Source organism: Pollachius pollachius, assembly GCF_949987615.1.
Source record: "Pollachius pollachius genome assembly, chromosome: 7".
NCBI classification, from domain to species: domain Eukaryota; kingdom Metazoa; phylum Chordata; class Actinopteri; order Gadiformes; family Gadidae; genus Pollachius; species Pollachius pollachius.
The window spans coordinates 11,602,153-11,619,778 of NC_136940.1; the positions used below are offsets into that span (position 1 = coordinate 11,602,153).

The window sequence follows — 17,626 nt, forward strand, 5'->3', positions numbered from 1 at the left end:
AAACACCCATTTAGCAGTGCAATAAAAAACACTCAATAATGCTCTCACATACTATGTATTCACATATTTAATGGGTCTCTTGCATACATGTGTGTGTGTGTTTGTGTGTACAGGAAGCCATGCAACAATGGTATCATCAGTACCAAGCCGCACAAGTCCAGAACTACAACACCGCTGTCACCTCAGACAGCCTGGCTCCAGACTACAGCAAGGAGCAGGTAACACACCGACACAAACAGGCACACATATACACCCACACACAAACATACACTCACACACGCACACAGGTGCACAAACACACACAGGCAAGCACGCACAGACAAGAACCACACATACTCATTCACACACACACAAACACACACACAGACACAGACAAGCAGGCACACACACACAAACACACACACACGCACACACACATGCACTCACAAACAGGAACACAGACACACAGGCATGTGCACACATACATTATCTACCTACCCATGAATGTGTGTTTCCTGGTGTGTTCCAGTCTCCTGCTGTGTCATCCTATGGAGAATATGGCTCCTACATGCAGGCAGTCACCCAGTATTACACACAGCCTTCCCCAGCCAGCCAGGCCTACACCAGCAAGGTATACACACAAACACACACACTCGCCGGGACAGGCTGAGCCAAAAGTGTGTGAAATGAACATATGGCTCTTGTTATATTGATGATTGATTGCTGTCCATTCAACCTCAGGGGTTGATTGACTGAACCAATACTTACAATACTTACACACACATTTACAGTGTGTACATGTGTGCGTTAACTTAGTGGGCCTGCCATTCTTGCTGTATACTCAAAGGTGTTGTGTGTCTGCTTGTGCGTACACAATTTGCATTCGCAACTGTAAAGCAGTCAGTAAAACCTCATGCGAAAAATAAGTTTGCAGAGCTTGTACGAACAAATGAGGTGATTGTGGCGAGAAACGCACAAAACCTACGTACAAACCTTGCTAACATTTTGTAACTTGCCAAAAATCTCCCCATTGGACGGCAATGCGAACATTGATGTGATCAGTCAGAAAAGCAAGGCGGGTGTGAATTATTTTGATCTGATGTGCCCGTCTCCATGGAGACCCCACTGGTCTTCACAAATGGAGCGATCAGTGACCAAACCAAAAGTTTACAGATTATTAAACAAGTTTGTCTCTCTGTCTCTCCATCCTCTCGTCTCTCGTACTTCGACAGGAAGTCTCCCTCCACGCCGTGGGCCCTGCCCCCCCACCAGCCGTTCTGCCCGCCAGCGCGGTGCTGCCGGCGTACGGCGCCCTGCCCCTGATGCCCGGCTTCCTGGGGGCCGCCCACCCCGCTGGGCCCCCGCCGGGCCACGTGGCGCAGGCCGCTGCCACCGACTGGAGCGCCTACTACTATGTGAGTGTTTCGGTGTCGCTGCGGCACCATGCAGGCCTCCCACGCACGTCAGCGGGGCTTTGTCGTCGCATCGTGACATTGATATCGCAGTACTAAACGGTGGCGACGCGCACCACGGAGGAAGAAAAGTTGAAGAAAAAGCATTTAAGTCATTGTTTTTATCTAGTCTCCCTCTGTTCCACACTATGTCTTCTTGCCACCACTTGACCGCACTCTTAAAGAGATATCGCCTTTTTGTAAAGGTTACTCGTTTGTTTGTTTCAAAATATGTTAAAAGTCATACAATACTACACTTTTGTTTACAATGTTACTTTTTTTAATTAATGCCCCAAAAATACCAAATCTTAATTTTATTTTTTTCATTGAGATTTTGTAAATAAAATAGAATGAGCTGAGTAAATCGTTGCACCACTACTGTTCATCGAGGAGTTTTTTTATTGCATGTGAATCTTCAAGAACAATGCCGCCATCGTGATTTTATATTGCCCACCTCCCAAATCAACCAACCAGAAGTGATAATGTGTTTATCATAGTGTTGTATAGCCCAGCGAATAGGAGTGTAACAATCCGCTTCATTCTAAAAGGTATAGTTATGGCAAACACTGCAATTAAAAGATTTAGTTTGCAAACCGTGAGATGTAAACAAGGTCACACAATTTTATTCACCAGTCCTAAGAAAAAACACTGTTCAGTTCATTACATTCATGTCAATATTTAAATTGTCCAGGTCCAAATAGAAATACCCTCCAAAATGCTACACTATAATCCCTTCATAAACGTACAAATTGAAATCGAAAGGCTCCTTAAGTCACAAAAAAGCTCTGCCTCACACTGAATGGGCTTAATAATCCAACCAAAACCGCAAACCCCATAACAAATTAAAAAAATATATATATTCATTTTCCAATAAAATGGATCGGGTCCGGACAGGAGTTAGGCCTTAGAAACAGTTATGATGGAAATACGTTTGATTAAGTACGCCATAAGTAATATAACATATGAAGGAAGTGAGTGCTATTCACTGTAATGACTTCTACATTAAATCATTACTGTGAATGCATTATATAACTTTATTTAAAGTATATAATATATTTATTTATCTAACAACCCCAGAATATTTTCTGCATAAAACTTTTAGACATCAGATAGTTATTGAGGTATTTCCAGAAGGCTACTAGTATTGCCGGCAGTCATGAACTGTAGGAGATCTCTGTAATATTGCTGATGAAACTAATAAATGTAAATATGTAATATTTAATAATATGTAAAAAATATATGGCTTGAATATTGAAATGACGGCATGTCATCGTTTAGCAGTAACATCGCTGTGGAAGGGAAGTTTGTGCACTCTGCTTGCTTCAAGCTTAAAAATGTCAGAGGTGCACCAAATGGCCAAATTAACAGTTCTCTTTGGTTGTGATGGCGCCATTTTGGGTGTGTGCTGGCTTGCACAGTGCAGCTACTCTCACTGCAACTGTAAATTAGGTTTAAGCCGCCCTCTTTTCAATGTGCATGTATAAGACTCATCATGTTATTATATAATAGCAACAACAACCATTATAACAGGATACCTTTTTGTCCGCTGAATCCTTTTCCCATGCCAACCCTCATTCCCTAGAATCAGGCGAGGGGACAAAAGAGGGAGTACCCCCAGTTAGCGGTGCAGGAAGTGACCTCATCAGAAGGGGCCTACATCGGACAGCACTCCCAGGGCCTCGGAGGCCAGTACGCCGACTACTTCAAGAGGAAGAGGCATTAGTGGGCGGCGGCCACAGCAGCACCTTCTGGCCCCGGGCAAAAGGAAAGACGCACATTGTCCCTGTTGTACTGCTCCCTTTACACAATGTCATAGACTAGCCCCCCACTCCTCCTTACACACACCCTTTCCACAGCGGATCTTGTGTGATACACAAAATGGCGAAACAACGTGGCTTAGGTTAAACCAAGCCTTATTGTTTTATGAGATTGTGTGTACACACATGCACACATGCGCCCTGACAAACACACACTCACACCCACATACATAGACGCACACACACACACACAGAGTTGCTTTCATCCTCTTGAAGCCTTAACTCTTTAACTTAATTGACCTTCTTCTCAGTCAATGTGTGAATGTTTTTTTTTACCTACTACAAACAAATTTTTAACGTGCCGTGATCTTAATGCGTATACTCTGCTTTTGTATTTGAACTGTCTGCCTTCTGACATGATCTAAAGACTATTTCCAGTTAGGGTTCTCTGTGTGTTTAGCTGGCCTAGCAGTCGCACCTTCGCTAGGAAGGCATAGCACATTCTATCTGTTGAACTGTTGCCTCACACACACAAATGTCCGCTTTCTTTGTAATTTCTTCATTGTTTCCCGGACTACACAACTTTAACTCCAAAGTGTGTGTGTGTGTGTGTGTGTGTGTGTGTGTGTGTGTGTGTGTCTTCCAGTTATAGCTGACTGTTTAGGGTGTAAAAAAAACATAATAATCACAAACATACTCTCACACAAACAACCGTAGAATAGTAACCAGTGAATAACTGCCATCATCCCTCAAGTCATTCGTGTGTGTGTGTGTGTGTGTGTGTGTGTGTGTGTGTGTCTGTGGGTGGGTGTATGAGTGAGAGAGAAAGCGAAAGAGAGAGAAACTCATATGTTTAAGTGTGTACATATCTTTGGGTACATGCGCATGTATAACGATTTATACATGCGAGAGTATGTAAGAGGTTTTGTGTGTGTGTGTGTGTGTGAGCGAGACTTTAAGAGTGTGTTTCCGCTATAGTTTGATGAACAGCTCTCATCTCCGTCTGTGTATCCGTATGTATATTTATGAATATATTTGTGTTTGTGTCATTTTAGGAAACGATTAGCCATTTTTATCCCAATGTTGATATGGGTACATCAGGAACGACAAATACAGCCATTGAAAACTCTTGACTCGGGACATAAAGACAAAAGCCAATGACATCATCACTTTGACCGCCATTCAATAAATAGATTGTGTACATAGCGCACTTTAATATAGGACACACACTTCCAGTTCAGATATAGGATACTAATGTTATTAAGGGTGTTAGTTACCCATCAGGTCTGGAATGGTTATGAGTAATGAATGAAAGCAAGACACAACACTCTGTTGCAACCACCACCAGAAAGTCTTTTTTCTTCATTAATTTTTCAAAAATACTTTTAAACCTGCAATATTTAGTCCACCCTAAACCCTCCAGATCCTAATCCAGGTTGCAAGTTCATTTAAAACATACTTTAATGATTGATTTCATTATGTTGGATGTCTCTGTCTCTGTCTCTCACACTCACTCTCTGACCTACTCTTAATGATTTCCCCTAGTTTTGATGTGATTGTGTTCAATTTTGCTTTGTGTCGATATCTCTCACACTGGGACAGACTGCCAATCCCATAAAGGCAATAACGAGACATATCATCAGCCGTTTACTGTCACTCTACCTTTTATTGCTTGGTAAATTACACTTGTATACACTTATCACTGTGTATTCATTCATCAAACAACAGGATATGACACCTATAGTTGCCATGGAAACAATGCCAGCTTGGCGGGCGTGGTCCACACATGCCAGGCATTAGCCTAGCATCACAGTATGCCCCAGGCTTTGCTCATCACTAGCAGGACGCAACATTGATGAGTGCAATAATCCCACTCCCCCACACACATACACACACACTATGATTTCACAATAACTGACTAGGCCAAGGGAAAGGCCTTTCCTTTAGATATATGTTACGTTTATTTACAACTTTCCGTCACTACTCTCTCAATCTCCCTTTGGCTCTCTGAATCATCATATACACAAACCGGACCCACTCCGTCTTCTCGTTGTCAATATGAGTGAGCTTTGTTTAATCAGGGTCCCCCTGTGTTTAAGGAGGGCCCCCGACATAGGCGCCACGTACATTCCCTCCCACAGCGTCATCGTGCACTCATTTCGCATTTCTGTTCAGGAGAATAAGGCAGGGACCTTTTTTGATTACACAGATAATCTAGGGATGAGAACCAATCATTTTGAAAGTTTCCTTTGGCTTGTTGCCGTGGTTCCTGCCGCTGTGTTGTCCATGTAGTCAGATCACAAGAAGAAGGAGCCAGGTTTTTTAATCTTCCAACAACCTACCACTTTTACCACTCTGGAGTTTTAAATCACGTGGTGGACAGGACTCCACCAGCAAGCTGGATATCACAACTCGCCACTGTTTTTGCAAGTTGCGTGGGTGCGGGCGGATGTTTGCGTATGGTGCTATAGGCCGATCGTATCTCTGGGGCAGTTGTTGATCGGCGTGGCGTCTCCGACGGTGTTAGCTCTGTGTTGGTGGACAGCTGAGGCAGCAGTCTTGCAGCTTCCTGTCGCTCTGCCGTCACCATGCATTCAGGCACTCTAAGCCTGGTCTGTTGGTTGTGTGCTCCAGCCCCTCTCCATTCCAGCGGTGTGTGTGTGAGTGTGTGTGTGTGTGTGTGTGTGTTTGTGTGTGTGAGTGTGTGTGTTTGTGTTTGTGTGTGTGTGTGTGTGATATTGAAGTTGGAAGGGGAATAAAATAAATCAGAATATCTCAGAGCCTGCACCAGTTCACTCTCACGGCATAACTTTTTCTCTCTCAACCAACAAGTCTTCTCTCTCCATCTCACTGAATTTCATCTCTCTCTCTCTCGCTCTCTCGCTCTCTGAGTAAAGCATATAGTACTGCTCTGCTGCCACACCTCCAACACAGTCCTTTACACCAGTAGCTTTTAGACAAACAGACACAAGCAGTGACTCCCAGGCTGTATCTGGTATGCATTTCCAAGTAATAAGCCTACAGCAGCCTTTCAATAAAACAACAGACATCTTGTTTGGCCACATCATTACTTTGTTGCATTATACTTTGTTAGTAATAATAACAAGTGAATAATAATACTATAGGGCTAACTTTCACATGTTTGAAGGTCTACCATTCCCACTGGCCAGGGGACGCACATCCTGGGTCTCAGTGGTTTAGACAGGTTGTCCGTTGAAATGATCGCTGCCTGCAGTCCAAATAAATAAAGAAATCCAGACTTAAGTTTCACCAGTGCCACATCCTCTACGGGCCAATGTAGACACTTCCTGTCACCAGTAGTCAATGACACCAGACAGCCGTCTTGTATTCAGTTGCAAGTCTGAGCAGCGCCACGGGCATACAGATGAGAACCAGCTTTGAAGCAGTTGTTTTAATGTTGCCAGTTTAAAAGGGCTAATGAAAATGTATTCTACCTTTCCCTACAAGTTAAAAATGTGCCATTGTGTTGCAACATTTTTTATTTATTTGAGGGTGAATGATGCACAACGAAATTGTACGGAAGGGCCTCACAAAAGAAAAAAAATAGTTCTTACTTTATTCTCAGAAATATGAGATTAAAGTCAGAATTCTGAGAAAAAAATTCAGAACTATGGAATTCTGACTTTATTCTCAGAATTCTGAACTCTCTTTTTTCTTATTTATGTATATTTCCGTTATGAGGTTCATGAATGTAAAGTGAAAGGGAGCCATCTACTGGTTAATATGTGGTAGAGGACTTTCAATGAAAATTAAGAGAAATTGTGACAATTTCTTTAAGGTAAAGTTTACTTTGGAACATATTTATATCCATATTAGATCAAGGTTTTTTATTAATGATGTATGTGTTTAGGCTATACTTATTGGTTGTAATACAGTGACACCAAGTTACGATTATGGGAAATTGAGAAAGATGTCTTTAAAAGAGGGGTGGTGCGCACATCCAAAGGTAATCCACAGGTGCTAGACAATAGTGTTGAATATAAGAAAAAGGCACATTGTTTAAATGCTTCAGAAGTGGATTTATTAACAGGCAACGTTTCGATCGCTAGGGATCTTCATCTGGCCTGATGAAGATCCACTTCTGGAGCATTTAAACAGTTTGCAGAACTTTCTTTTTCTTATATTGAGAAAGATGGTTATACATTTATAATAATGGGCGTTTCTTGTAGGCTACTCTACCCTCCTGGTCTACACACAACCAAAGGGAATCTAAAACTATTGGTGATTTTTTTGGGGGGCATTGAGCTTCAAGACAAATGTATTTAAAAGTGTTTCCTTCATCTTCTGACTGGTTTACGCTCCGTATTGCCCTAACCTCGTCCAAAACACAACGACCCTCCATTCTTCTCAAGCTGATGTCAGTTCCCTAGGATCGTGTAAGGTCATTCCCAAATTTCTCTGGTTATTATAGGAAAGTTTTAGCCATAGAGTTGTTTCTATGGGTTGGAGCAAGGCCTGCTTTGCTATGGACTCCAAATGTAATGTCTGTAACAATTGAACAAGAATAGGGGAAAACGCCATGTCTATTTAGACTGAAGTGTTGACATATGCCAACCTGTCCAAAGCATGGGGCGAGTGTGGCCTATAAAAACTGTCGGTGAGTCACATTGGAGCAACAATAATCGGACGTCCTATTATTATTACAGGCATGTATTAATATATAGGCAGGCCCAGAGGGATAGATAAAATCTCTCTATGGCTCTGGGCAGGCCTACGTTCATCGCATTTGCAATGCAGCTCACTCGTCGCGCTTAATGAAACTGACTTTGGGGAGGTGGATGTGGGCCGCCGGGGGTCTGGGACGTTTCCCCTTGGGGAAAGTGGATGTGGGTCGCCAGGGGTCACTGGGACGTGCCCTTCGTCCTCTTTCACCCGAGAAAGCGAAGCCGCTGGCCCCTGCGCTGCGGTGTTTAGAAAACACTTGAGGGTGGCGAGAAGGGACTTCCAGTGGCATGGGAATATTTGTGTGGTCACAAAGCTTTGCAATATGAACTTGTTACAATTTATATTCTAACTGATGTAGGTAGAATAATTATTTGTGCAATTTGCTTTTAAATGTTTTTATCTAGTCAGTCTTTTTTCTGGCTTGAATTTTACTTTAGATTTTCAAATATTTTATATTGAAACATTGATATTGTTTTACTCTCAATAAGATTTCTAGAAGCACTTGAATATCAGCATGCTTACCATTGTAGTATACATAAAACTACCATGGATGGTTATTTGCTTTTTAAGCTTCTGGGCAGACACATTTGAAGGCAAGGAATGCAGATTTTATTTATTTATTTTCATTGTACATTTGTGTATGTACAGCAATTCTTTAGTCCAATTATTTCAAAAATATATAAAGGTCTGTATTTGATTTTTTTTTAGCAGAAGAATCTATGTTCCTGAATAACAAAACATTGTCTTACAATAAACGGTTCACCTTACAATTTTCATTGTCAACAATGGCTATATGATCACCTTGAGCACACGTTTAACACTAGTGACGATGCAAGGCACGCTTGATAAAGGCCAAACATTCTTTCTCAAATGGCTTGTTGAAATTATCACCAAGTTCAGACCAATCCCTCTGCTGAAATCATTTATTATGCACAATAATATAGTATAAACATGGCTTTCTGCTTAGATTTTAAAAATGGATAAAAAAAACGAAAAGGGATGAACAGGAATAAAACATTTTATAGTATGTAATTCTGCAATTGTAAGGTCCTTGAAAATAAATCACATTATTGCTCTTCAAAAAATAAGAAAATATATGAATCACGTTTCCTTTCCTTCTCAATCCGAATCCTTCTCAGACCTCATCCTGATATAACAAGGCATTATATGTTGTTTAAAGAAATGTTTAAAGAAATTATCCGATGTGGCCCTCAATCGTGCGCCTTTATGGAAATAGCTAGCTAGTGTATGGTCACCCAAAGAAGAGACATGAAGAGCTTCAGGAGAGCATTGCACGAATCAACCTTCATGTTCAAAAAAACGATATTCACGCCTATTTAGTATAAATTGAGACGCTTAACCATATAGTAAAGTTCTGCTTTGATATACGAGTTTGTGTGTTTATATAAGCTAAATATACCTAAATACCAACATGGAGAAGGTTTGGACCGGAGGTCCCTGTGTGTCGGGTTGGAAAACGTACTGGCTAAAGACCTCTTCATAACACATGAAATCCAAAGACGAGCCAACAGAAGCTGAAAATCTTATCGCAGTGTTGGTGGCCAACCAATAGCATCGCTTCGTTAGATAAAAAAAATAAAACAAAAGAAATAAAACCTCAATGTTCCAACATCGTTATATTTTCACTGTCCGTTTCCGCAATGCCCTTAACACAGACAGACAGACACACAGAGAGAGAGAGAGAGAGAGAGAGAGAGAGAGAGAGAGAGAGAGAGAGAGAGAGAGAGAGAGAGAGAGAGAGAGAGAGAGAGAGAGAGAGAGAGAGAGAGAGAGAGAGAGAGAGAGAGAGAGAAAACATTCTAGTGCAAAAATTGATGGTAAGAAGTTGAGTCCTTTGTGTAAATGGATCCTTTGCCACACGGTGGCCCCAGAGCAGCAGGAGGCAGCAGAACCTGGCTGCAGACCAACATCCTCCTGCTCAGTCACTGTGGGGCCGCGGTCAGGTCACAGGCCCACCTAAACTCTTTTATTCACAGAAATTTCCCCCAGATACAGCCATACAACATGATAGATATAGATTATGTTGGGTCTCAGGGCCATGAGGACAAATTACAGCGGATAGTCATGTTCCATGAGAAACAATATAGCAAGCAATATAACCTTATCAAGTAGGCAAAAACTGAATATACAGAATCATAGTGGTACAGATACATGAGGGAACATTTTTAAGGATTTAAAAGAAATAGAGGGAGAGAGATCTCTCAGTAGGCCTTTGTAGGTGAATAAAAAGTGGGTCCTTCTTTGTACTAAAAAAAAGAAAGTTAATGCAGGTAATGATCTGGGAATTGCACTGTTTCTTGTTTTTCCACAGTGCTATTTCTTACAGCGGAATACAGTTTCAATGCGTTTGGCGTACATTTCATTAAAATAAAAACATTATTAACGTGATAAAATAGTGCTACCAAAGTAAGCGTAATAGGCATTTCGCACATGATCTCCGGATCATCTCTGGGGAATCGGGTCCGGACATGATCCGGAGGTGCCCTTTCACAGATACACCACACAGCCAGAGATGAGCCGCATCATACGTGTTCACACATATTGGAGATACTCTGTATACCTTGGCAGAGGAGTGGTGCCTTGGTGGAGCGTGTAGGAGGCCGGACGTGACGCAAACAGTATGCAGCGGAAGTCGCAGTGCTTTTTTTAAAACACATCGAAGATGGCGGGTGGGGCTGCCAACACATTGAATGCTGACTCTTTTTGTGGCGATGTAAATACTACCTTTAATTTGACGCATCCACAATATCAACAGAAGGGTGGGAAGCTGGAATTGCGAGAAGAGAAAAGTACGAAGCAGCTACACTCCGTGCTCCCGGTTTCGCGCCAGTCGCATGACAGAAACAACAACACGCCCACTCGCTCGTTGTGAATTCTCCGGATTTCATACTGGGGGCCTGGCCGGATTAACTCTGGAGGGGCGGGTTCTGGCATTTGCTGTCACACATACAGCCCCTCTGGGTATAATCTGGAGAATGTCCGGTTTACAGTGCATGTGTAGAAGGGCTGCAAGTGAGTTTGGAGGTAGGCCTGTCGCGATAAGCAATAAATCAATTTTAATTGCGCGATCAATTAAAATGAGCAATAATTGTTTGCCGGCCGCAATAATTTCCATTCACACTCTTTTTTGTAAATCATTGCTTTATTGGCCTAATCTGAAAAGAAATCTGTGCCATAAACAGAAATATTATAGGCCTTTATTACACGGGTCTTCTCAATGCCGTGGAATGCTCCATTCACTTGCATAGATAGTAGTCCGGTAACTTGTCAACCCCAGTCAACCCCAACGTCAACGTCTTTGGCAGACTATTTCTTTGCTGATCAACACTACGAATTCTGCTAACGAATAAATTGTAAAAAGACACACCATGTGAAGTTATTTTTTTAGTTTTGGCAAGTAGCCGTATAATAAGCGGGATTATGTATAGAACGTCGCCGGTCATTATCGAAAATAAGCCCAGTCAGGGCGAAGCAAGACACCTCCGCTGCGCGTCAGTGTCCTGTTCGCCTTGTCGTGGCTTATTTTCCCGCTAATGACCGGCGTTCTATGCATTATATATATTTAGCATAGTAGGCCTAAGTAACAAATGTCGGGTTGAAATAGGGATCATAATTACAGGGCACAACCAGCAATTTTTGCGTTAAAATAGACAGAAAATCCATTTTATTTATTGTTTTTGGTTGTTTAATTAATTTATTCTGGATATTTTAAATGTCTTACAGACGTCCAGTTCCAGTGTTCTTTAAAAATAAAAGTTTATTGATCTTTGAAAGGATGTATTTGCATTATTATGCCATTATCATTATATTAGTTGAAAAATGGCAATATTATCGCCAATCGCAATATTTTCTGGGGCAATTAATCGCCCAGAAAAATTTGTTATCGTGACAGGCCTATTTGGAGGACATAACAGAAGCAGAGGACATCTGTGTACGTGTAGTCCTTGGAACCCAGACTCCTGAGTTGTACTGAGTGAGTGAGTGTGTGTGTGTGTGTGTGTGTGTGTGTCGTCTATCCAGCACAAACTCGGTTACACCTGTGGAAAAGGAAAGGGGGGGCGTGGGGGTGTGGTACTATTGAAGGACTGAGCTGGCGAAAGAGGGCGGGGTTCAGGGCTTCTGCAGCATGCGGGACAGGTCCTCGATCAGCTGCTGGAAGGTGATCCTCATGTCTGGGGCATGCTCCCAGCACTTGCGCATCAGGTTGTACACCTGGGGGAACACAAGGGACCAGCAGACCGTTTACTGCCCGGTACACAGAGCCACTTCAGTGAGGTTGAAAATATGTTTTAATAAAGACACATAGTTTAAGACGTAAAGAAATGTTAAATGGCTTTGACGTGTGTCCTGAAAGGACCCACCGTATTGATGCACCTAGCCACTCCAGAGTCACTCATGAAGAGGACACAAAACCACTCTGTCAACTAAAGATACCTTACATATATATGTGTACATACACACGTGGACAAAATTGTTGGTACCCCTCAATTAATGAAAGAAAAACCCACAATGGTCACTGAAATAACTTGACAAAAGTAATAATAAATAAAAATTTACTGAAAATTAACCAATGAAAATCAGACATTGCTTTTGAATTGTGGTTCAACAGAATAATTTAAAAAAACAAACTAATTAAACAGGCCTGGACAAAAATGATGGAACCCTTAACTTAATATTTTGTTGCACAACCTTTTGAGGCAATCACTGCAATCAAACGATTTTTGTAACTGTCAATGAGACTTTTGCACCTGTCAACAGGTATTTTGGCCCACTCTTCATTAGCAAACTGCTTCAGTTGTCTCAGGTTTGAAGGGTGCCTTCTCCAGATGGCATGTTTCAGCTCCTTCCACAGATGTTCAATAGGATTTAGATCAGGGCGCATAGAAGGCCACTTCAGAATAGTCCAATGTCTTGCTCTTAGCCATTCTTGGGTGTTTTTAGCTGTGTGTTTTGGGTCATTATCTTGTTGGAGGACCCATGACCTGCGACTGAGACCAAGCTTTCTGACACTAGGCAGCACATTTCTCTCCAGAATGCCTTGATAGTCTTGGGATTTCATTGTACCCTGCACAGATTCAAGACACCCTGTGCCAGATGCAGCAAAGCAGCCCCAGAACATAACTGAGCCTCCTCCATGTTTCACAGTATGGACAGTGTTCTTTTCTTGGTATGCTTCATTTTTGCGTCTGTGAACATAGAGCTGATGTGCCTTGCCAAAAAGCTCCAGTTTTGTCTCATCTGTCCATAGGACATTCTCCCAGAAGCTTTGTGGCTTGTCAATATGCATTTTGGCAAATTCCAGTCTTGCTTTTTTTATGATTTGCTTCAACAGTGGTGTCCTCCTTGGTCGTCTCCCATGAAGTCCACTTTGGCTCAAACAACGACGGATGGTGCGATCTGACACTGATGTACCTTGACCTTGGAGTTCACCCTTAATTTCTTTGGAGGTTGTTCTGGGCTCTTTGGTTACCATTCTTATTATCCATCTCTTCATTTTGTCATCAATTTTCCGTCCAGGGAGGTTGGCTACAGTCCCATGGACCTTAAACTTTTGAATAATATGTGCAAGATGGTCTTATAGCCTTTACCTTTTACATGCTTGTCTATAATTTTCTTTCTAATCTCCTGAGACAACTCTCTCCTTCGCTTCCTGTGGTCCATGTTCAGTGTGGTACACACCATGTCACCAAACAGCACAGTGACTACTTTTCACCCTTTAAATAGGCAGACTGACTGATTACAAGTTTGAAGACACCTGTAATGGTAATTAGAGGACACACCTTAGTTTAACATTTGCCTATGGTCAAATTATTTTCAATCTTTTCTAGGGGTACCATCATTTTTGTCCAGGCCTGTTTCATTAGTTTGTTTTTTAAAATGATTCTGTTGAACCACAATTCAAAAGAAATGTCTGATTTTCATTGGTTAATTTTCAGTAAATTTTTATTTATTATTACTTTTGTCAGTTTCAAGTTATTTCAGTGACCATTGTGGGTTTTTCTTTCATTAACAGAGGGGTACCAACAATTTTGTCCACGTGTGTATATCTTAGTATGTGCCTTATATATCTTATATTAATCTTGGGTATTTTTTATATACCTTATATATTTTATTATGTAGAAATTTAGAAGCACTCGAGATGTCTGTGTCTTCAAAATGCGATCAATGGGAAAGAGCACATGGACGGGGGGAGACATGGACTGCATAAGGGGACCACTGTGAGGAATACAAAGGACGTGTGTCTCTTTAGGCCCCATGATATGACCAACATACATTGACTATAGCGTGTGATCCTAAGGAGAACACAAACATATTGTAAACCTTTGATGGCTGTTGCATCAGCTGAAGCATCATGTGCCGCCCTGCGGGCAAAATATGAAAAGTACCAAGAAATGTATAACAAAGGAACATTTGTTGAGAAAATGTATGGAAACTCATGCCCCGTTTACACGAGGACGCTTGCGGGTAAAAATAACAAAATATTTTATCGAAAGTGCCTTTCGTTTAGACGGTGACAGCGTTTTTGGGGCTTAAAAACGCAAAAATCTGAAACCACCCTCCAGAGTGGAAAACTTGAATACGCTGCGCCGTAGCGTTTCCGTCTACACTGCCAAGACGCAAAACTCTGCTCAGATCTGCTCACGTTGCGTACGCGTTAGATAGATGAGAGGTTCCATGTATGCCAGATAACGTCACTGTTAAAAATGACGTTGCTTTTAGGCTTGTATTTGCCATTGCAGAAAAACATGATTAATCGTTTTTCTGGCAATATGCATTTATGGCGGGACTTTGGTTAATTTGGCCGTTTTTAGTCTATAGTTGGGCTTGAAATTACCAATCCGATCTTGCAAAACATGCTATCTACACAAAAGATACACCATAGGAAAGCCGAGACCCACCCGGACCTGCCAGCTTCGGCCGCAGTTCAGCTCACGGAGTACACTGCCAGACTGCCGCCGAAGCTTCGGCGGCGGCCGGACGGCTTCAACGGCGGGGGTAGCTCGGTGGCAGTCCGGCAGCTCAGCTCCGGGAGTACAATCCCTTTCTCCTCCTCCGGACTGCTGCGGAAGCTTCAGCGGCAGGAAGCTTCAGCGGCAGTACGGCAGAGAAAGGGATTGTACTCCCGGAGCTTAGCTGCAGGGCTGCCGCCGAGTTCCCCCCGCCGGAGCTGCTTGTCCGCTGGTCTACAAAATCTTAGCTATGCTCTGATTGGAGGAGAGTGGGGAAGTGAGAGGTAATATTCAACTGTGCCCCCTTCCTACGTAGGAGGGGGCACCGAAACTGACTTGCTTGTTTGTTAACTGTTGGCGGGGTACTTTCAGAAATGCATATCTCACTCAAAAAATCATGTACGGACTTTTTTCAAAGTTTGTATGCGTGTGGGAGCACAAGAGACCCAAAACAACACCCCAAATACCAGGAAAAGAGTTGTTTTCATAATATGTCGCCTTTAAATAAAAAGTTATGTTTTTTCATTCCGTTAATTACTTTTCATTTATTGAAACGTCACAGGTAAGATGTGTAAAGTTGTGTTAAATGGCCTTTTCTGTATTTTAAGTTAACATTTTGGCCACCAAGATTTGGAGCTTGATTGCCCCTGGGACAAGTACTTACAAATATTAGTGTCTATCCCTTCAAAGTATATGTAAATAAAAATATGTAAAAATAAAAAAATCTAGATGAGCACTTATACTACGAATAGCATGCTAGCAGCAGTCACCCCAACTACTGGAGAAGCTCCAGTAGCTCCACATGACAGAACCTTACCTTAAGAACCGTTTCAATAGCTCAGGGTTTATTAAAGTAAACAGATGATGTTCCTACTTGGGTGAACGTAGAAATATTAATCATAACTATAATATACAATTATATACAAATTTTATCAACCTTGTTTAGATAATTACTGTTCACATTAAAATGAATTGTATAAATTCTCCCTGTACCTAGAGATACCTCCCTTCCTCTCTCTGACTGGGAGCTATTAAGATAGTTTGTAATGGCATTTGCAGAAGTCTGATAGACCTTTGGCAATGTTGAGTAGATTCCTTTAACTTTTTAGGCCTTTTTACACTTCCAAGCCGGTTCGGTCGCGGCTTGGCATGCCCGGCAATTACACTGCCTTGCCTGTGTAAAACCGTTAAGTTGTTTATCTACAAGTGTATTTGTTGGGAGACTTACCTCCTCTGGGCAAGGTTCTGGTCGTGGCAACCTCTTCCCTTCGTCCAGAATGGTAACCAATCGGGTGACGGTCATCTGACCGTGGGTCTTGCCCATCATTTTGAGGAACAGCTGTTGAGGGGCGGAGAAGTGTGGCAGGGGGGAGTAAAAGAAAAGGTCTAGTTAAAGTGTTGTTTCTTTTTTTTTACCCGCCAACCACCATTGGGGGACTCTTGGGGACTCTGCTATTTTTTTATTTTCTAATTGTTGTAATTTAATACATTAATACGTTTTCAAGGATTAAACAACAGAACCAAAATTAGAGCTCTCATACAAAGTCACCTCAATCCTACAAACAGACAAACACAAACAAAAACCAGTCTATTTAGTTAAAAATAAAATTCTGCAGCATCAGGAGTTGTTGTTGATGTACATATTTGAGGCATACTTATATAATTACAACTAACAGATTATGTTAGCATGTCAAGAACTTCTTGCCGACTGACTGCAGCCCACCGAGAAAAAAGTTGTTCATTTTTTCCCATTCTTATCTGCAATGTGTGATTCTATCATAAAATTATGTTTGAGAAAGTTCTAAAATTTATCTATAAGTAAAAATTCAGCTGATTTGGTCCTAAATGGAAAATATTTTACCCAACAAAATTGTTATATTATTTATGAATGTATTTTCTTCAAGATCTTCAAGTTTGATCGTTGTTAGGATACAGTTGTTGGAGTTGTATCCAGAAACTTGCCACTGTGGGACAGTACCAGAAGAGATGAGGTGACGATTTACTTTCCTGTTCGCAAAACCTACAAAGGTCAGATTGCTCAAGACCCCAAATGTTTAAATTTCTTTTTGTTGGCAAAAAGCCATGCATTAATTTGAATTGAAAGTATCTTGAGGAAGAATCAAGTGATTTTTTATATAGTAGTCTAAAGACGTGTTTCCATGTTATTGGACAATCTAACAGATCCTCCCATTTTGTGTGTACTCTGTATGTGAGAGCCAGAAGTGAGTTTGAAATCATGTAAAAATGATGTGCTTTTATTTAATTTTATTTTTCTTAACCAATTTAGATTTTTTTATGTATGGCAGACACACTAATATTTTTGGAATACCATCCTTTATTTTTTTCTTCCAATTTGTGGAAAGGGATGCAGTCAGCTGGTTCAAATTGTGGATGGAACAGATGTTTCCATAGAACTTGACAAATTGACAGTATGTCATAATATTTCCATCATCACACACAATGTTCTTTAACAATACAATTTTCTTTTCAAACATTATTTTTCAAAAGAAAGGTTTTCCTTGTATTAAGATGTTAGCATTAAACCATATAATTTGATGGAGAATGTCCTCTCTTTCATCTGGTGGGTAATACTGATACCATAACCAACTCTTCAGAGCATCTTTCAGGAAGGGAGACATTCCTATCAGTGTATTATCTGTCAAAATAAACATTGAAGGTGGCAACTGTAAAAAGGGAAAAAATCTATTTTTACACAAAGGGTGTGCATATTCCATTAACCTGCTAGTTAAGTTGGTGCATTTTGGATTCAAATTACATGTTG

The 17,626-nt window shown here is 41.3% G+C and overlaps 2 protein-coding genes across 3 annotated transcripts in view; one reads left to right on the top strand and one right to left on the bottom strand.

Moving 5' to 3' along the window:
* Positions 1-6,731, top strand: part of raver2 (ribonucleoprotein, PTB-binding 2) — a 102,306-nt gene extending 95,575 nt beyond the window's left edge. Inside the window, exons 13-16 of one of the 2 annotated variants that reach the window (XM_079739977.1) lie at positions 114-218; positions 509-610; positions 1,212-1,394; positions 3,013-6,731. In XM_079739977.1, coding sequence (XP_079596103.1) covers positions 114-218; positions 509-610; positions 1,212-1,394; positions 3,013-3,153 — 531 coding nt within the window. In that variant the 3' untranslated portion in view covers positions 3,154-6,731. The remainder of the gene's footprint in view (positions 1-113; positions 219-508; positions 611-1,211; positions 1,395-3,012) is intronic. The other variant, XM_079739978.1, reaches the window with a different exon arrangement.
* Positions 6,732-8,778: 2,047 nt separating this feature from the next.
* Positions 8,779-17,626, bottom strand: part of jak1 (Janus kinase 1) — a 69,075-nt gene continuing 60,227 nt past the window's right edge. The window contains exons 24-25 of the mRNA XM_079739955.1: positions 16,073-16,183; positions 8,779-12,106 (exon numbers count right to left, since the gene is read on the bottom strand). Coding sequence (XP_079596081.1) covers positions 12,005-12,106; positions 16,073-16,183 — 213 coding nt within the window. The 3' untranslated portion in view covers positions 8,779-12,004. The remainder of the gene's footprint in view (positions 12,107-16,072; positions 16,184-17,626) is intronic.